At 38.8% G+C, this 22,032-nt stretch overlaps 1 protein-coding gene across 1 annotated transcript in view; it reads right to left on the reverse strand.

Annotated features, from left to right (window-relative positions):
- asic2 (acid-sensing (proton-gated) ion channel 2) overlaps positions 1 to 15,767 on the reverse strand; it is a 505,439-nt gene extending 489,672 nt beyond the window's left edge. Inside the window, exons 1-2 of the mRNA XM_073839200.1 lie at positions 15,310 to 15,767; positions 12,710 to 13,341 (exon numbers count right to left, since the gene is read on the reverse strand). Of these exons, the coding sequence (XP_073695301.1) occupies positions 12,710 to 13,324 (615 nt within the window). The 5' untranslated portion in view covers positions 13,325 to 13,341; positions 15,310 to 15,767. The remainder of the gene's footprint in view (positions 1 to 12,709; positions 13,342 to 15,309) is intronic.
- Between the last annotated feature and the right edge of the window lie 6,265 nt (positions 15,768 to 22,032).

The following is a 22,032-nucleotide window of genomic DNA, read 5'->3' on the forward strand; positions in this document are numbered from 1 at the left end:
CACATGGATTTTATTATTAAGACAATTATTTATATTATTTTTTAAATGCATACATTTGCACTGTGATTAATACTAGTCCTATTACGTACAGTTGAGGTCAAAAGTTTACATCCCCCTTTCAGAATCTGCAAAATGTTAATTATTTTAGCAAAATAAGAGAGATCGTGCAAAATGCATGTTATTGTTTATATAGTACTGACAGGAATAAGATATTGTACATTCATACAAAGATGTTTACATATGTGACCCTGGACCACAAAACCAGTCTTAAGTCGCTGGGGTATATTTGTAGTAATAGCCAAAAATACATTGTATGGGTCAAAATTATTGATTTTTCTTTTATGACAAAAATCATTAGGATATTAAGTAAAGATCATGTTCCATGAAGATTTTTTGTAAAATTCCTTCTATAAATATATCAAAATGTAATTTTTGATTAGTAATATGCATTGTTAAGAGCTTAATTTGGACAACTTTAAAGGTGATTTTCTCAGTATTTAGATTTTTTTGCACCCTCAGATTCCAGATTTTCAAATAGATGTATCTCGGCCAAATATTGTCCTATCCAAACAAACAAAAATATATCAATAGAAAGCTTATTTAGTGAGCTTTCATATGTTGTATACATCTCAGTTTTGTAAAATTTAACCTTATGACTGGTTTTGTGGTCCACAAGAGTGTAGTTCACAAGAGAAAATAGTTGAATTTATAAAAATGGCCCAGTTCAAAAGTTTACATCCCCTTGATTCTTAATACTGTGTGTGGAGCATTTTTGTGTATTTGAACCCTTTCCAACAATGACTGTATGATTTTGAGATTCAACTTTTCACACTGAGGCCAACTGAGGGACTCATATACAGCTTTGACAGAAGGTTCAAACGCTCACTGATGCTTTAGAAGGAAATACGATGCATTAAGAGTCGGGGGTGTACATTTTTCTTATTTTGCCTAAATATATATTTTTTTTTTCCATTTAGTACTGCTCTTCAGAGACTACAGAAGATAGTTACATGTTTCCCAGAAGACAAAATAAGTTAAATTTAGCCATCGTTGAAATACACAGAAATGCTGGAAAACCAAAGAATTTGTGGGACCTAAAGTATTTTTCTGAAGAACAGCAGGCAGTTTAACTGTTCAGGACAAACAAGACACTCATGAACAGCTATCAGTAAACAAAAAAAGATAGCTGTGGATTATTCAGGTAAAAACACAGTATTAAGAATCAAGTGTATGTAAACTTTTGAACAGGGTCATTTGTATAAATTCAGTTATTGTTTTCTCTTGTGGACTATATGTATTTTGTAAGATTCCTCTTATTTTACTCAAATAATTAACATTCTGCAGATTCTGAAAGGGGGGTGTAAACTTTTGACCTTAACTGTAGTAGTAAAGCTGCTGGTGCATTGTTGTCGTTAATGCTGTAGTAATTAGTAACTGTAATGTGCGTAAAATGTTTACTAATTTCCACTTAGAAAAAAGGTACAGTGATGGTACCAGCCTGTAATACTGTCACCAAACCTAAATGACTAAACATGTACTACGGTATTTACATGGTGCAAAAAAATGTTTCACAATCCTATCCTGACATTTATTTAAGGAGCCCTGTGCATGATACAAGGGGGGAAAACAACAAGATAACATGGCCACAATTTAAAAATTCATTCTCACTACTTTTTAATTTGTTCCCTTGCTTTAGATAAATTGCGGCCACATTGTACCATTTCATTTCACAAATTGTAACCATGGTTTTAAAAGAGAGGATATTAGTACAGCATGGTCATGATTTAACTAAAACACTGCTATGATTTAAAGGGATAGTTCACCCAAAAATGAAAATTCTGTTGTTAATTACTCCCCCTCATGTCGTTCCAAATCTGTAAGACTTTCGTTCATCTTCAGAACACAAATTAAGATATTTCTGTTGAAATCCGAGAGCTTTCTGACCCTGCATAGACAGCAACGCAACTGACACATTGAAGACCCAGAAATATAGTAAGGACATCATTAAAATAGTCCATGTGAAATGAATCTGTCAAACTGTAATTTTTTATGAAGCTACCAGAATACTATTTGTGTGAAAAGAAAACAAATATAACGACTTTATTCAACGCTTGCTTCTCTTACATGTCAGTCTTCGATGCATGTTCACAACAAGGTGTTCTGGCATAAAACGTCCATCTCTCTTAGAAAGAGAGAAGAAATTGTTGAATAAAGTAATTGTTTTTGTTTTCTTTGCACATAAAAATATTCTCATAGCTTCATAACAGTAAGGTTGAACCACTGATGTCACATGGACCTTGAACGTGTCAGTTGCGTTGCTGTCTGTGCAGGCTCAGCAAGCACTCAGATTTCATTAAAAAATATCTTAATTTGTGTTCTTAAGACGAACAAAGGTCTTACAGGTAGGGAACGACATGAGGGAGAAAAATTAATGACAGAATTTTCATTTCTATCCCTTTAACTAAAACAGGGCTTAGAGAAACACAAAACAAGAGCAGAGAGAAGTGAACAAAAAATACACATACACACTTTTAAAAGTGTTTTTCAAAGAACAGAACGGGAAGCTGTCGACTTTGCAGGTGGCTCCTGAGAGCACTAAAAACTTTAGGCCAAAACCGAGCAATATAAATCCAGACAACAGTCTTAGCATAGACAGAAAAGGCACCCCAGAGCTTCCTCCCTGGGCTATTTTCACCGGTCCGTTTTGCTTTGTAAAGCTTATAAGCCTTCAGCAATTATCCGAGAAGATCAGAATAAAACTCAGGTGGAGACTAGACTAGAGCAGTCAGCCCTGGATCGCTTTACAAAACCATAAAGTCATGGAGGAGGCCGCCAGCTCTTGCAACCCAAGGACTATGTTAAATACAACTTTTGGCACTACACGAAAAAAGCAATATAAGAAAACAACACATTTTCCCCAACCGTCGACAGCAGTGAGAGCCCCGGAGCAGGGTCATTGCAGGATGTAAGTGAAAACTCAATACTCATGGCATCAGCATACTACAAATGAATCACAGCAGAGAGAAGCGCAGGAGGACACAGAGCCGCGTTCGAGTCAAAATCACAGACAGCGCCACAGGGAAGCACTGTGACTCACCACATCTAAAATACACGATCGAAACCATATAATTACCGAGTGTTGTTGTGGTCAATACACAATCATAGGAGGAATCAAAAAGATGGAAATGTTTACCAACATTACAGAGCGGTGGCTGTCCTCTGTCATGCTCTTTACTGAGGTGTTGCATTGTGGGATGTGATGGGAGCTTTTCTAAGACTTGCAGCTGAATTTAATTTGCATGACTTTGTTCTGCCTGTAAATGATGGTGATAGGAAATAATACAATGGGAATAAACCAAACCTTAGCGGCCCATTTTACCATCTTATTACACTCTAAAAAATGCTGAGTTATTTATTTTAACCCAAATGCTGGCTTTAGCCTGCTGGGTCATTTTATTGGGTTATTTTTAATATTCGTACCCAGGTGCTGGGTAGTTTTTCTGCACTCAGAAAAATGCTGGGTTATTTTTTTTTACCCACATGCTGGGTTCAGCTTGTTAGGTCATTTTATTGGGTTATTTTTAATATGTTTTACCCAGGTGCTGGGTAGTTTTTTGTAACTAAGCTGCTGGGTAGTTTTTAATGGGTTATTAAATACTGGGGTATTTTTTTTTTTTAGAGCTGCCCTGCGACTAAGCGACTAATAAAATTTTGTTTGATGGTAAGTTGACTATAAGGGGGCAGTCCTAATTTTTTCCACCCAACCACTGGGTTGAGCCTGTCTCCAACAAAAAACCCAGCTGCTGAGTTACAGTCAGAAGAGGAAAGAGCTCTCAGCGCTGCCGATTTGGTATGCATCTTTAGCAAAATAAAGGTTTGTATACATTTTATTTCATTCATAAAGTATACACCGTCTTAGATTTCGCGACACACCGGCATGAGAATTAGCACTATTTCGGTGAAAAGTGATTGCAGAGAATGGCTGAATACACTTAAATTAAAAACCTACTTTTAAATGTTACATTTTTTATTTCTAAAATGTTTGTTAAACAAGTTTAATGGTACGAAATATTGTAAACCATGCTGTATTCACCCAAATAAATGTAATTTGTCTTATATTATTGTCTATGGTTGTTCTTGCTTAATAATAAATGTTTATCTTTTGATTATTGATGTTGCCTCTTATAATTCTGTGTGTGATTTTTAATTTCCAGCCCATTTTAAGACACTATAATACTTTTTAAACAATATTTGACTTAATAAAAAACCCAGTGTTTTGGCTAAAAACATTTAACCCAACCATCTGGGTCAAAATAACCTAGCAAGTGTTCTGTCCAATATTTACCCAGCGCTGGGTTGCCAAATAACCCAAGTTTGGTTGTTTTAACCCAGCATTTAAGGAAATTCAATTGTACATTTATTTTTACGTCTAGTTCACCACTGCAGCCTTTAAAAGTCTTTAACATATATTTAATAACAATGTTAAATTAAATCTTTAGCCAATCTTGAAAAGATCATACTGCCTAAACTTTTACTTTACTAAAAAGAAAAAAAAGCTAGTTTAGTTTTAAGTGATTTAATATATATTCAAACAAAATAAACAAAACCCTCTTATCAGTTATTGGCCATAACAGGAAAATAATCATCAGCTTATCTCTATCAGTCATACATTTATTTATTTAATTTAGTTTTTTGGTCTACACTTAAAAAAATAAAGGTTATATATTGGTATTGACGGTTCCATTAAGAACCTTTAAAGGTCCCATACTGTCAAAAGCGATATTTCCTGGCTTTTTTCAAGATAACTGAGGTCTAGGGGCGATGTAACTACCATATGAGTTTCAAAACAGTCAAACCACAGTAAACTGCACACAGCCTGCTTAAAGTAGCTGTTCATTTTCACGAGACGCTGTGACTTCCGCAAAGATGTGACGTCCGATCTACTCAGTCACCGCCTTCAGTCACCGCCCCGAGCGCCAACCACGTCCCACCCTCCTTTTGTCAAACCCAGACAATATGGCGTCCATAACATTGCTAAGCAACAACAACACGAAAACAAGTCGAGAAAACCCTGTTCAGTCGATAGATGTCGAAACTACATCATTGCACAGGCTTCAGAACAACGTGAATATAAGAGACCAGAGGCACGTCAACTTCAGCCTCTTTCACACAGCGATTCCGGTAAATACACGGATAATGTGTCCCATGATTTGTTCCGGAGTTGTTTAATTTGGTTCATTCACAGTTGTTTTCCGGAATCTGTGCGTGCTTTACACACAACCCATAAAGACATGTGACGTTTGGATGTGAGATGTAATGCGACACGTACGTTTCACTAAACTGAAACTAACCTGAACAAACTGCTTCAGCGCTGATAGTGAGGAGCTGGCTCTGTCTGATCGCTGCTTCATTCCACTTTGCACGTATTTTTTGTTGTGAAGAGTGGCATGATAATGTGCATCATCACTACAACACTGCCTTTATGGTTCTGGCATTTGTTCACACAGCGCTCGTTCCCGTAATTTTCCAGAATCAGTGCGCATTGTGAAAGGGGCTTTACTAAAGCAACAGTTATGTAGCTTACTGCATTCGGTGTTTGAAAAAGAAAAAAACATTAATGATCATTCTGAAATATCTTGTTGAGTATCAGCAGGCTAGGCTCTCTCTATGGCTCTGGGCTCGGCTAAAGCATACATGACCGTAGTTACCTGTGGTTGGCCTGGCTGTGCGTCACTCAGAAATCAACAGGCCAATCAGAAGAGAGGCTCATGAATATTAATTAGATTTTTTTATTTTTAAAGAATTGTTCATTAAAGGTTCTCTGGCATCACTGTGTATAGCCCCTTTTGGAACTATTTTAAGGAGTGTAGTTACAACTTCTTTTTTTCTTTTCTAGGCAACATATTGCCAGCATTTACGCAACAGTTGTAAATGAGAATGTCAGAATGGCCTCTGACTAGTAAAAATTCAGTCAACACTGTAATTCGTGACCAGTCTGAACTGTACATCAAACAGCGTGACATAAAAGATAGCTGATGTCACACAGTCTGCCTTGGCTTTCACCCAACAGTGAAATTATTCTCATATTGCCTGTAATTTCATAAGAGAGTGTAGAAGCGACAGGAAACGACGGATGAACCAATTGGGAATCGGAAAAGGATAGAGTCAAACTCAGGTCACCTGCACATAATCATCACTACACAACATGCCAGAGCATGTGTACGTATCATCAGTCCACGTGTCCTACATCTCCCAAGTAACAAACGAACAAGATCAAATATGTACAGGATCGAACAGGATCGAATGAAGTGATTTTATTGTTTTGGATGGTTTCTTGTACAGCACTGTGGTCAACTTTTGTTGTATTAGTATGTGCTCTATAAATAAAGTGAACATTGAACATGTAACCTTGTACACATATGTACACAAGTAACTAAATACTAATTATGAACTAGTGTTGAAGTCATCTGGACTATTTTAAATTTGTCCTTACTTCCTTTCTGGGCCTTGAATGTGTCAGTTGTGTTGTTGTCTATGCAGGGTCAGAAAGCTCTCGGATTTCATCAAAAACATCTCATAAAGTTGTGTTCTGAAGCTGAATGAAGGTCTTACGGGTTTGGAACGACATGAGGGTGAGAAATTAATGACAGTATTTAAATTTTTGTGTCCCATTTTGTGTCAGCTTTCACCCATGGTATTGAAAATAGTATTGAATATTGATATTGTTTAATACATTGTATCAAAGTTACAAATTTGAGTGACAACACTAGTATTAACCTGTAAGACCTACTCATAACACAAACCTGAAACATAAAACTACCACTGGTTGACATTTTCTTCATTTCTTTTTCATTTCGATCCTGTCCTCTCTAAGGGATAGCACACTTACGTCCATGTTTGAGCAAAAAAAAGCACTATTACAAAGAATGTCTTCATCCACGCTTGTGGCGTCAGTTTGAGTGTTTTTATATTCTTTAGTGCCAGACAATTAGCATAAATTAGCACCTACTGTATCAGCCCACATGCCGGCAAGAAGGAACATGCAGACACAATACACATAATATCCTATTCACGGCCTGCTCTGCATGTGAAGAATTTCATCAGGTCATGCCATACCTGACTCAATGCTGCCTTTGATATCTGCTGCCTACACGTGAAGCACTTATCTGTAAAATGGAGGAAATCTTCAAAGTAAAGCAGCTTGCTCGGCCATTTGATGTCCTGGCCTCTCAGTGTGTGATAACACATGGCCTGGTGGTAGACAGAGGGTCATGACAATACAGCAAGAGCAATACAGTAATATAGACAGGATCTACATTTGACTCGTGTGATAAAATGTTAATTCTCTCTCTCATGCTCTCTGAAGATACATAAAGAGGAGCTTAAATCATTCTGGCTTGACTGCAAAACGACTTTCCGCTCAGATCTGATTTTTTGGTACAGCTGTTCACATTTTCATTTCAAATGTCAGTTTCAAATATCAGATATCAAATATTCCAGTGTTAACAGATTATGGTTCTGAACTGACACACATGCGCAGAAGAACAATACAAACAGGGTTTCCAGGTTTTCACAACAAAATCTGTCTAATTGCTTCTCAAAATCGAGCCCATTCGCGTTCTGGGGGGAATATGTCAAGGTAGTGGGGTCGCTTCAACCCACGGAGTTTAAAAACTATCCATGGCAACAGTGAAAAAGTAGCCTAGTTTTGCGGGAAAACTGTTGACTTGGCAACCTTTGCACAGTGCGATGTCATACAAAAGTAAACACAGTGGAAATAAAGTAAGCAATCATGCGTTTATTAATTGTGTGATCTGCCGCAGAAGCCAGCTGAATTATGCACAAGCAATATGAACAAATAAAGACAAGGATATGACAGAAGAGTACAGTTTTGAAACTTTTATGATAAGAGCCCTCATTTTGCGAGTTGTCACTGTAATACTTATGAGTTCTGACACACCACTGTACTTCCACTGACTATCTTTTGTGAATGTCTTTATAACTTTAAGTACAAATGGAAGTGGAACATATCAGAATTGAAAAGATAAGATTCCATGTGGTTTGTGCTGTTAATTTTTGCCTGATTTGCCTGCAGTGTGAACGTAACCTAATATCCAGAGAAAGCTGTCCGTTAGAATTCTGTAAAACTGTAACTGTAAAACATATCCTGTTAAATTTACTGTTTAAAAACAAAACAAACAAAAAAAACAGCAACTGTTGTTGCCAGAAACTCACAGTAAAATAATATGGTTACAACGCATCTGGCATTACAAGATATTTTACAACTTAATACTATTAAGTGATACAATGTTAATTTGCCAGTACCAAAATCAGATTTTTACCTAAAAATGTACAGATCACCACCATTAGGTGGTAAAATAGAAAGCCGCATGAATCAAAATGTGATTCAGATGACTGCAATGTACATTACTGATTTTAAATAAATTTGAAGAAAATAAAAAATGTAATCATATGTGATGCATCACTCAAGGACTTCTGAAAATGTAATTATAAATTATATAGACAGATACATAATTATATAATGCAATTGTAAATCATTTATAGTTTTCACCATATACAGTAGTTAAACAATTTTTTTAACTGTGGCATTCTTACTTTTTTTCTATAAAAATTACTAATACATTTTACATGCATTTTAATGCTCATTACTGAAAGCACCTGATCATGTAAACAATTAAGAGCTGTCTGAGCTGTAAATGTCAAGTACTCATCATGGGCTAATGGCACCACAAGAACAGGCCCACAATCCCTCGACTAGCACTTGAACTCAATTTAACCTTGATACATTTTAGTAGTAATAAATCTCGGCTATTTTCAAAATACTAAATATAGAAGGTTTGCGGAACTGAACGTAAATAATGTCACTGAACTGAACAAAACTCACATATTTTGCTCATAATTGCTGTTGAAAATGGTCAGTTATTGTCATGTTCTGGGCTATAGTAATCGGTCAGAGTGGGAAAAACATTTGGAGTACTACAGACTGCCAAAAGTTATAACAAATCAAGGAGAAGAGTGCACAAAAGTGTCTTAGGAAGAAAAGGCGTTTGTGGTTGGCCAAACTAAACCAGGATTTCCAGGGCAAGAGTCTTGACAACATTTGTTGTTGTTATCATTTATGGTCAGCTAGGTGAAATATTAGGCTACGATCTTAATTAATACTGCTCGTACGTATATTACCACCTATTAACTTTAGTTTGTCAAAATATTGCCCTTTCCTGAAGTCCTTCTCTATATGATTTAGCAGCGTCCACACATTTTCCCATGGTTTAGACAGCAGAAATGATCAGAACAACACATTCAGTAGTACATTAACCATGCAATCAATGCTGTTGTTTACATCCGAGTATCTCCAATACAGCCGCGCATCCAGGTAATCGACCAAATTAGACGTAAGTGCAAACCCTCTACACAAAAACACAAAAAAACAAGCTATCTTACTCAAAAAAGGCAGCTGAAGCAATCATTAAACACTTACTTACATTTCATTTTAACAAATTGGTTTGTTCAGACAGTTCATTTCAATTAACCGGTTCAAAAAAAAAAAGAAGATTCAAGGCCAGAAAGTCCCTGCATTGCATTTTACATGACATTTTTTTAAACTACAAATATCAAGTTAAAACTGGTTCATTACGAGTTGCATAAGAGCTGTTTTCAGCTTAGTGTCGCATTAGCTGTATTTATAGTAAATGATTTAATACACATTAATGCTTAATTAATTATTTGATCCAAATTAATGCTTAATCCTTAATTGACTTCCTCACTGTTTTGTATCAGATACTGCAAAATCATCTCTAAATAGCTTCAATGTAGAGAGTTTTTTTTTTTTTTTTGTTAGAAACCTTTACCCCAGTTAACTAGAACACCACTATTTAACAAGAAGCAAGAACACTATTATGCCTGTTTGCTGCAAACACTGACTCATACTGTACATCATCAACGAAAGCAAGAAGAGGCAGCACAAAGCAAGCTGGTGCATGGCATGTGTTTGGTAAGTTTGTTTCTAATGTGCTTGTGTGCGGTTCGAAGCACTGAGAGCCCACGTGTAGCGACTGAGGGGGGATAAACAGACCTCAACCCCTGAGGAGAACAGCAGCACTCCAACTGAGTATCACACCAGCTATCAACCCTCATCATCTCAGCCCTTAGTGCCGAGAAAAACACATTCTTCGCACACAGCTGTGGCCAGCATTTACATCTTCACTCCAATAAACCACTAAAACCACTTAGACCAGTTGGAGAATATGCTTGAGTGAAATGTTTGAAGCAACAACTAGTCATTTTCATTTCTGATGTGTAAAAGCAAATGGCTTTGTCTCATAAACCTTTTCTTGTTGCTGCTGACACTGAGGCTGCTTCAGTTCGTAGTCAGCAAATAATGCTTCCAAAGATACTTTGAAACAGTTTTGTTTGCGTCTTTTGTGTCCAAAGTGCATTGTGCCGAGCTCAGCGAAAAATCGAAGAATCGAGGGAGATGCTGTTTATAGCTACATAAAAGAGTTGTTTTATTGCATTGTCATTAGCAGGCTACATGTAAACAACAGAATGAGATGCGAGCATCAATGAGTCTCGTGAGGTTCACATGAGGACCAAGACATGCTTGAGTGGCTGTTAAGAAAGTTGCTGCGTGTGATGAAGGTCTCAAATCAGTGGCTTTTGAGATTCTGTTTTAGCTATGATGCACTTTATGTAGGCGGAAGCAGTTGGTTTTGAGACAGAGCCATTGAAGGGATAGTTCAACCAAAAATGAAAATGTAATGTTTATCTGCTTACCCCCAGGGCATCCAAGATGTAGGTGACTTTGTTTCTTCAGAAGAACACAAACAAAGATGCTTAACTCAAACCGTTGCAGTCTGTCAGTCATATAGTGGCAGTCAATGGGACCCATGGCTTTGAGAGTCTTAACACATGAAACAATTGGTCTGTGCAAGAAACTGAACAGTATTTATATCATTTTTACCTCTCATCCACCACAATTTCTAACTGTGCTGTGCGTATCCACAACAGCCGGTTGTGCTCTGGCTCTGTAGACGCTTATGTGGAAGCGATCTGTCACGTATACGTCACTCAATGTTTACACAGAGAGATTGTGTGTACGGCGGCCACTCAAAATGATAATAACTTGTGCTTATCCTGATTGTTGCAACTGATTATAAACGAAAAAGATTTCCTTTGCTTGTGCAAACTCATCCAGGAGTGCTGACTTTTCAACTTTTGAGCCGGATCAACTGAAGTTATGGTTTCTTGCTCTTCGCCACACGCCGACTGTTGTGAACACGCTCAGGACAGTTGGACATTGCGGTGGATCAGAGGTAAAAAATTATAGAAATACTGTTGACTGGGTCAACTCAACCAGAGGTCCCCTGCTTAGATTTTTGATTTTGCTAATATTAATTCTGAAGAAAGATATAGTGATGAAAACCAAAATATTAAATGTCATGGATGAATACTTACTGAGTAATCCACTATTTTGGAGAGGGAGGTCAAAATGTCAATTTTCACCTTAGATTTGGGTTTTGACCACTGAAAATGTGTATATTTTAAAGATTTACTCCTGGAGCCATATCGAAATTCCAATATCTCTGGAACCAAATCTCAGAGGGCATTACAAATAAAGATCCAAAAAGGGAGGTTTATTAAGACTCAATATCTAAAAGGGCATTCAAATATCTTTATTGCTTATTGTGTTACAAGCATGCAAACTTTGGAGAAAAACTCGAAAAATGCTTATTCCCCATTTTTGAATGGTCACCATTGGCACACAATGCAACAAAGATGGCTAAAATTAACAGATTTTACTAATATAACTACCAATCTCTGTGTAAAAATGAGATAATGATGCTGTCACCTTTCTGAAGTCATTTTAGCCCCCTGTAACTATACATGTCTATCTTTCCTAAATATTAGCCTAGATTTTTTGAAAGCCTTTGGTTGATTTGACAAGGAAAGACCCTGTTCCGTTTCTTGACCGATTGTTTTGTGTGTTAATACCTCAGTGTATCATCACGAGCCGCAGGGTTTAACTTGGTTTTGTCTGTGTATGTTTTTTTGACTCAAAGCCTTGGGTCCCTTTGATTGCCATTATATGACTGACAGTCTGCAACAGTTTCAGTTAAAAATCTTTGTTTGTGTTCTACTGAAGAAACAAAGTCACCTACATTTTTGGATGCCCTGGGGGTAAGCAGATAAACATAACATTTTCATTTTTGGGTGAACTATCCCTTTAGTCTTTGGAGAAAGCCATAAAATATCTAAGAGTTCCTAAAGTAAAGCAGTGCTCTGAATCCTTGTAGCATTTTGGAAAGAGATGCAATGGATCCTAGACTTTCAATACATCATCTATCAGCCCATCACATTACAAAAGAACAGAATCACAGTTAAGATGAAAACAGCTGCACATATAGAACGAAAGCAAGCTTTTCCAGCCACACACAGAGTAAGAGAGTAGCTTAATAGAGTAGTAAAACTCTTCACACCACAGCTAAGCATCCAGAACTACACCATCAGCAAAAATCAATATCATCATTTCTTTACAAACCTTCAAAACAGCTGAACGACAAGGATAATCTTTAGAGCTAACAAAACTGAGCCTATAATGCTTTAGTCCACAGCAGCAAAACACACTTTTTCCAGGTCTAGCGAGCCTTAGAAAAACACCTAATAAAATAAACACCTTGCTGACACTTACCGTTTTGAAGTCCTGGTGGCTGCACTCCTGGCCCTGGAAACGGCAGTAGAGCATCATCTCCTTCAGGTCGTGGCCCACTCGTTCAGTGAACTCCCGCATGCTGAAGGGCTTGGGCCTGTAGTTGGTGAAGTTGGATTTCTCCGTGAGAAAGGCCAGCACGTGGGGCTCGGCCAGGTGCGGCTCAGGGATCTGCAGGTGCACGTCCAGCAGGGCCAACAGTTCCCCGGCGTGGTAGAGGTCATTCTGCGTAAGACGCGTAAAACGATAGGCGTTCAGATTACAGACGGTGACGGCGGGAAAGACTAGGCTGCCAGAAACCACAGCATCCACACTGGTGACGTGGGGGTAAGAGAGGAAGTAAGCCAGCCGTTCGGTGCTCTCCAGGAAAAGTAGGACCAGGCTGGCCAGCAAGGCCGCGCTCCAGAGCAGACGGCGTGAAGTGGAGCGGTAAGAGGAGGAAGAAGAGGAGGACGAGTAAGGGAAGATGAAGCGTAAACCATGCAGGGTACTTCGATGTGCGAAGGACTGCCAAGACGTGGGGCCTCCCAGGCTCCCCATGCCTCCGCTTTCGGTTTCACGGCTGGCCTCGCTTCCACAGCCCTCCTTCAGGTCCATCACTGACACGCACACACCTGCGGGCAGATACACAGCGATTGTCAGCTTAAGCCCAGGCACCTTCTGGCATCTGATTCTGGCTATATTTCACTTCATTAGAGTTTCACAGACACATCAATAATATATCGCGAAATACAGAGTCTTTCTTGAAGCGGCGGGGTTTGACACAAACATGAAGAGACACTGTGACACTGTAAGGCTTTATGAAAAAACATAAAACTGAATGTAGACACCAGTGAGAGAGAGGATTTATATAACATGAACCCTACTGACCGAAGAAGCTGTAACAGTTTTAGACACTGAAGGAAGAAAGTAAAACAGAAAAGTCAGAAAGGAAGATGGGATGGAGGAAAGATAAGAGGAAGGAAAATGAGAGAGAAAGAACTGTAAGAAAGCAGGAAGGAAAGTGGGCAGGAGGCAGGGAGAGAAGGAAGGAATGAAGACGGGAGGGAAGGAAAGAAGCAAGCAAGAAAACATTGAAGGAAGGAATCAAGGTAGGAAAAATTAAAAAGAAAGAATGAAAGAAAGGAAGGAAGGGAAGAAGAGGAAAGATGGGGTGAGAGAAACAGTAGAAAGAAAAAGAAAGGAAAGGAAAGGAGATGGATGGATGGATGGATGGATGGATGGAAGAGTAGAAAAAAGAAGGAAGGAGGGAAGAAAGGAAAGGAAGAAAGGAGAGGAAGGATGGGATGGATGAAAGACAGTAGAAAGAAGAAGGAAGGAGGCAAGGAAGGAAAAATTAGAAAGAAGGGATAAAAAGAGTGGAAAGAAAGAAAGGAGGGATGGGATAAAAGAAACAGTAGAAAGAAGAAAAAAGAAGGAAGGAGGAGAGGAAAGGAAAGAAGGAGGGAAGGAGGAAAGAAAGAAAGAAAGAAAGAAAGAAAGAAAGAAAGAAAGAAAGAAAGAAAGAAAGAAAGAAAGAAATTGAAAGATTGGATGAAAGAAAGAGTGGAAGCAAGGAAGGGAAGAAAAAAAACAAAGGGATGGATAAAAGAAAGAAAGAGTAGAAAGAAGGAAGGATCGATGAACGAAAAAGGAAAGGAAGAAGCAAGGAGAGAAAAAATGACAAAGATGAGGCAAAAAGGAACGAGAGAGAATGGAGGAAGGTGAAAATGATGGGGTGGAAGGAAGGAAGCAAGGAAGGAGAAAGATAGAATGAAAGGAAAAAAGAAGGAAGGAGAAAGATGGGATGAAGGGAGAAAGACAGAAAGAAAAATAAACATGTTAAGTAAAAGGAAAGTAGGAGAAATAAATATGGTAATAAAGTAGAAAGAATGCAAAGGAAAAATATGAAAAAAGAAAAAGGACGAAAATACAGGAAACCTAATAAAAAATGATTTCAGCACATATACACTAACACATATGCTCAGACAGAGACAAATCAAGCTACACAGACCCCCTGACATCATAGCCAAACTGTCTCCTGTCCAATCAGAGCGAGCGACACACATACAGGGTCCAGAGAGAGAAAGACAGGGTCCATTGGACACTAGTAGTCAGAGCTGCTCCTATAAATAAATATCAAGCTGGACCACAGATCTCTCTCACACACACACACACAAACACACACACACACACATCACTGAGTGAAGGAAGAACAGATCTTGCTCCAGTTAAGCAGTGTGAGAGGGTGGCAATGGAGTGGAAGATGCTGCCCAAGGGTTTCCCTCCGTCTGTCTCTCCACCCACTCCATCACTTTAACCCCTCTCCAAATGCCAGGATCTTCCTTCTCTACAGCATCCCTCTCCTCTGTATCCTCCTTTTACATCTGGAAACCTCTCTCTAACTTTCCCCCACTTGTTTAAAAAAAATGCCCAGAGCAAACACAGCATATATTTCTGAAACAAGTTTGTATTGCTTAGATAAACTGAAATAAAAAAACATTACAGAGCTTTAAAACTATCCCATCCCCCATAAACAAATTCATGCACGTGCACACACATACAAACACGGTCACTGGACATCCAATGGCAATTCTAAGCACCTCACGTGCAGCCTAACGACACAACATCCAGCCGTACATGAGTGTGCGCGTGTGTGTGTAAGAGAGAGAGAGACAGGCAGAGAAAGAAAGAGAGAGAGACAGGCAGAGGGAGGCGGGTCAGAGAGGGCCGGAGAAGATGTTGTCGTTGATCCTGAGTCGACGGAGTGTGTGAGCGCGAGCTTCTCCCAGTCGCGCGCTTCCCGCGCTAGTCCAAGCAAACCATCACGCGCCCGGCGCTTCCCGCTCCTTATCCAGCCGTATCCACGCGAACGACAACTGAGCCGGTACAGATGTGAGATACCCGCACACATTCACATGTAAAAACGCAAACTGAGGTAAAAGGAGAGAGAGATGCTCGTTCGCTCTTGCTCTTCACGAGCCGCTGTGCCGTCTTTCCTCTCTCACGCTCGCTTTTCTCTCCTCTCCTCCCGCGTGTGTTCATACTCCACTCCTCTCCTCTCCGCTTAGAGCGTGATGGATGGATACAAGAAGCAGATTGTGGGTAAAAGGAGGAACGGAGAGACTGGAAAGAATCAAATACCAAAAGGGGGAGAGGAAGGGAACACACAGAGTGAGAAAAGAGGGGGAGATGATGACAGATACTGTATTTGGTGCCCGGCGGGCGACTATCATCACATTGAAATTGTGTAATGGAAACTGTGTGAGGCATCTTTAAGTTTAATGCTTGCGTGCGCACAACATTCAAGGCACAAACACTTGAGGGAGGGGATGGGAAAAGCAATATGACTGAAAGAGATAGACAAGAAAAAAGAGATATAAATACAGGGATGGAGAGAGAGAACGAGATGCTACAAGTGTGTGCCGTAATGCAAGCAGACAGGACAAAAGAGAGAGAGAGAAAGAGCACAGGGACTATGAGATGAAAAATAAGATGACAGCGAGAGCTGAATTTGGAGGAAAGTACGGATTTGCCAAAAGGGGATAAAAATAAAATTTAAATGGATGAAAGCAGCTGGTGAAAAATTTGAGATATATTTATATATAAAAAAACCATGTCATTCTTCAATCTTCGAGCACCACTGTAGAAGATCATTCTATAATACTTTTCGCATTTATTTCTCCTTCCATCTCTGACAGACATGTAGCGCGACTTTGGTCTACGCCGGGTTTTTCACGGCTCATCTGACTGGAAACGCCAGACCGCATTAAGACAGCAGTGCCTGAGGAACTGGACGGCTACTTGAGCTCTCTTCACCTCTCATCAACCTTCAAGCAGACGAGACAGAAAGAAGCTTGTTTTATTTTTCACAACAGACCGTAAATGTCTCTCTCTGTTTTGTTTTGTTTCTGTTTTTTTCTTTTTCCTTGGTTAGGTGAGGTGGAGAAAATGTTCCTCTCTATTTCATTGCCCTTGACACCCATTTCATTCTCCCTCTCCCTCATGAGTCTCTCTGCCGCACACTTTCATTCCCTCATTCCAGTTGCCTGATTTTCTCATCCGTTTCGGCCCTGGGTACGCAGATGTGAGGAACAGAGAAGGGGAACGAGCAAAGAGGTAATTTATGAACCTCTGCAAATACATTTACGCAAAATGGGTGTACGGGACACACGCACACACACACACACACAAACACACAGCTCTGATTCTAAGAGAGGAGAGCGTTTGGCACACAGATCAATAGGCGAGGCTGGGACTTTATACTGGAGCTCTGACAGCCTGTAATGACACAAACTCAGCTAAAGCTGTTTGGAGGAGTAAAGGGGATGTGAGACACACAGTCATGACCTGACAGAAAAATACATCATGTCAATTCATCCGAATGTATATGAAATGTAGCTTTCAAGAACAAATGATTGGTATCTTCCAGAAAAAACAAGTCTTACTAACCCCAAACTTTTGTCACTTATATATTTTTTGGGGGGCAAAACAGTAAATACAGTAAAAAAATAATATTGTGAACATTAAATACAACTTTTCTATCTTAATAAAATTTAAAATGTAACTTATACCTGTGATTTCAAAGTCCTCAGCATCACATGATCCTTCATTCTGTGTTGCTTGAGATTCTGATACATTTTTATATTCAACATTCCTAAAAGAATAAAACATTCAAAAGAACAGCATTTATTTGAAACAGAACTTTTGTAACATTATAAATGTCTTTACTGTCACTTTTGTTCAATTTAATGTGTCTCTGCTGAATAAAAGTTAATTCCTTTTAACAAAAAAGCCCTCATGTCACTCAAAACTTGTATGTCTTTTTTGTCCAGTGGAATAAAATGAAAGCAGCACTTTCCATTCCATTCCAATTAATGGCTGTCAAGCTAAACTGCAATTTTAGTTGGTTTATTAAAAAACATTATCAGGTCAGTGTCCTTTTTAATATTAAACTAAAATGTATCAGTAGCTTTTCCATCTCATATTTAAATCGAAATATTTTCTTCTTTGTCTTTACTCACCAAGTGAGCCAGAACCATAGACTTATAAAAAAATATGGACGCAGTGTCTGTGACGTCACCCGTAGGTTTCTGAAGAGCGTTTTTGAAGCCTATAGTGGGCGGGAGTCGGCCATCGCCATCTTGGAATCATGTCACCGCGCGTCACTCCCGGATAATCGAAAATGGGCAAAAAGGCAGGACGTGGGTGAAGCTGGTTGCTGAAACCCTGCCCACCAGCAGCGGCAATCCCCCGTCACGCAAGTGGCCATGCCCTTAATTATGCAGAACTTTAAGGCTTAATATAACTTGAACAGATGAGTTATAAAAAAATTCACCCCCCTCACAGTTAACATGAAGGGTGAAACTAGCTACATGGACCAAAACCACTTTTTGTACCAGGCTGTAAACATACTTTTTTTTCTGCTGTAAAGTTTGGCATTTTAACATGGGGAGTCAATGGGATTGATTCTCTTCTGCAGCCAGTCTCTAGCGGCCAGTCGATGAATTGCAGTTTAAGTCACTTCCGTGTTGGTTTCAATAGAGAGAGCGGGAGGTTGCCGCTTGGCCAGAACTGGCACTGGAGCCCCTTCAAAAAAAAAACACTCCCATACCCACTGCCATATGGTTCACAACGAATGATAGCACATTGACACTACACTTCACATTGTAACCTTGTGTTACTCTGCCTGATCCACAGAACATGCTTTTTTCGGTGTACTGGTATACTGATTCTGGCTGATACTAAGAAACCAATTATTTTCATGTTATGGCTGATAAATGGCACATACTCAAATTGTAATAAACAGATTGTTGGCTAATCTGTTGCATCTCACTGATTTTTTTTCAGGATCTTGTGCCAAAAAAAAAAAATTGACTTTTTTACTTCAACTACAGCATTATCTTGTCAAAAAGAATTCATGATAATGATATACTGCAATATCTATATAAAACTTGAAGAAATGCTATCAGTCAAATACATATTTACTTATCTTTACTATTTTGTGTTTTTAGCCATTTTTTCTTTTTTTTCTTTTTTGGGGGGGGGGGGGGGCAATGATTTACACCACTGCATGCAAGAGGAACAATTACACAAAGTAGTTCACTTTCAGAACAAAAATGTGCAGATAATTTACCCACCCCATCGTCATCCAAGATTTTCATGTCTTTCTTTCTTCAGTTGTTAAGAAATTCTGTTTTTGAGGAAAACATTTTAGGAATGTTCTCCATATAGTGGACTTCTATGGTGCCCCCTAATTTGAACATCCAAAATGCAGCATAAATGCAGCTTCAAAGGGCTCTAAACGTTCCCATCTAAGGGGTCTTACACCGTGTCCTAACTACACGCGACGCAACAAGATGAGGTAAACTATCTAGGGTTACCACTTTTAGTACCCTAAAATAAGGGACGCTTTCGGGGGTCATCTCAAAAATGCTGCAGTAAAAAGGTTTCATATGAGTTGTGCATATAATATGGGACGTCCTGAATAAGAACTGATCATTGTTTTTTTCTACTTTTTAGAAATGGGGTCTATATACCCCGTTAAAATGTAATAATGTCCCATATCTCAAAAATGCTGCAGTAAAAAGGTTTCGTATGAGTTTTGCATATAATATGGGCCGTCCTGAATAAGAACTGATCATTGTTTTTTTTTCTACTTATTAGACTCTAAAGTCTAATAATGTCCCATTTCTCAGAAAAGAACCGTCAAGTACACCAATAAATAAAACGGATATTAAAGCAGAAATAAATAAGTAAGTAAAAATTCACGAGCATTTTGTAGTATTATCTCTCAGTCCTGGGCGTCTAAATGAAAAGCGCTCTGGAAGCGCGTTCTCTCTGTGTTGTTTCTGAAACTACCGTAATCACTGTAATATGCGCGCACACTTAAAATCAATCGCGGCTGGCTTGACCGTGTTTTTCTGAACCGCGGCTGGCTTTACCGCAGTGATTATTTGCATGAGACGCTGCTTTAAAAAAATTATAAAAAATACGGGACAAAACCCGTCCCGTATTGATTCAAAACGGGACGCGCAATTTCATTCTCAAATACGGGACGATTCCGTATTTTAAGGGACGGGTGGCAACCCTAAAACTATCTGTAGTTGCTTTTAGTATGGCTATATCTACCATACACTATGATATTCAAACTCACATTAGACATGTTGAATAAAGCACATAATCAGTACCTGAGATTATCACTGACTTTGGTTTAAATGTAGTAGACCCAGCCGCAACATTTGGGAAACAGACTAAAATACAAATTTTGCATGTCGCGGTCTCGGCAAGTTAGGACAAAACCTCAGATTAACATGGAAAAGATACCTTTTATCGCATGTAGTTAGGACACGGTGTTACCTAGTGAAACAATCGGTTATTTTATACAAAAAAAAAAAAATTATATACTTTTTAACCTCAAATGCTCATCTTGTCCAACTCTGCATCAACCAAAGTCCCTTTAAGGCAAGTCATGTCACTTGGCAGCCATCTTTGAAACACCTCTCGGGCATGCAAGTGCAACTCCCATCTCTTTGAATGGAGAAACATCAAATTCTCCAAAACTGTTCACAAAGTGCGCATGCGCAGTACTGAGTGCACGTCTTAGAACGCTGATTGTTTCTATAGCAACCGGGACTTCTAATGGCAGCTGCAGTGACGTGTTGACTTTACTAATCAACGATTGGCTCTTTCATGCATTTTGGCAAGTTTAAACTCAGGGGCACCATAAAAGTCCACTATATGGAGGGACATCCTGAAATGTTTTCCACAAAAACATAATTTCTTATTGACTGAAGATAGAAAGACACAAACATCTTGGATGACAAGGGGGTGAGTGAATTATCTGTAATACGGTAATATTGGTATCAATTTGCAATATTAAGCTGCAAAACAAGCGGTTTTGTACAGCTAAAAATAGCTGGATGCGGATGACACAGGAAGCTACGCCCATAAAATTTACAAATGGTTGTGCCCACATTTAAGGAAAGAAAAAGGTGGATAGTTCACATAACCATTTTGGGTAAAAACCAAAAAAAAAAAAAAAACTCCTCTCTAAAGACATTTAAAGTAAAATATTATAATCTATAAGTTTATCCAAATGAGCACACTTTAGGCTAAAAGCTCAGAGGGGTATAAATACAATAAGAGTAGTCAGCAGCTAACAGGTTAATGTAACATTTACTATTTCAGGGGCTAGCAAAACACTGCAACTTGCTCTCTGTATGCTGGCGAAATCTGCAGGATGATAGAGTCGGGGGAGGGTGAACAGGTTGGTGGTATTGCCCCCTTTTGTGCTCACTGCTGATCAATAAATCCTGCAGACTGGGATGATTAACGGGTCATTTTCTCTGAACCTAAAAAACTCCCACACTGGCAAGCTAACTTTTTTGAAGTACTGATAGACTGTCTCGTTTTTTATATCTGACGACGTGCTGTCACACGGCATTAGAACCTGCGCTCTGCGTCTGCTTCTGTTTTATGACAGGTGGCAACCAGCATTAAAAGGTGCAATATTGCCACCTACATTGTCAACCAGATAGATACTGCTGCTGGATTATGTATTATTTCAGCGTTATTATACGTGTACTATTCATTTTCAAATGTAATAGTTATCAGCAATACCACTATTGCAACATCACTATTTAACAACATAAGGATTTTATTATTTTTTAAATATCACGATTATCGTCAATGCGTATGTAAGGTGTGCCTTGAGGCCCCTGTGCCGTTTAATTCTGTTCTGCTCCATCTAGCCGTGAATAGCCACTTGAACGGCAAAGAAGGCACAGTTATGCCCTGTTATGTGTTGATCAGCAACAGAAAACAAGACAGTTACTGAGTGTCAAGAAAAAAGCCAAACTTCAACTATAGTCTTTTTTCCCACCAAACAAGCACAAGTACTTCCCTCTGGGAAAAGCACATTTTGTTTGCTTTAGATGGTTTTAGTCAAAAGTTTTACTTTCATCTTTATTCGTTCTATTATGTCTGTATAGTTTCATTTCATTTCAGTTATAAATGGAAATGAGAATTTTCCTTGGCAGCCAGCTGAAGTAGGACAATTTTGATTTATTTATTAATTTATTTATTTTAGGTTAGCTATAACAACACTTTTTGGTCCATTACAAATATCCAAGGAAATAATGTGAGTGTTTTCACAACGCGTCATCAATCGGCCATATTGGTGGCACTGAATGTAAAAAATCCCACTGAACAGAACGAAACTCACAGAATTTGCTGATTATGGCTGTTGAAAATGGTCAGTTATCGTCAGGTTTTGGGCTGTACGTATCTGTCCAGTGTTTCCCACACATAGACGAATCTGTGGC

Source organism: Garra rufa, chromosome 1 (assembly GCF_049309525.1).
Source record: "Garra rufa chromosome 1, GarRuf1.0, whole genome shotgun sequence".
Taxonomy (NCBI): domain Eukaryota; kingdom Metazoa; phylum Chordata; class Actinopteri; order Cypriniformes; family Cyprinidae; genus Garra; species Garra rufa.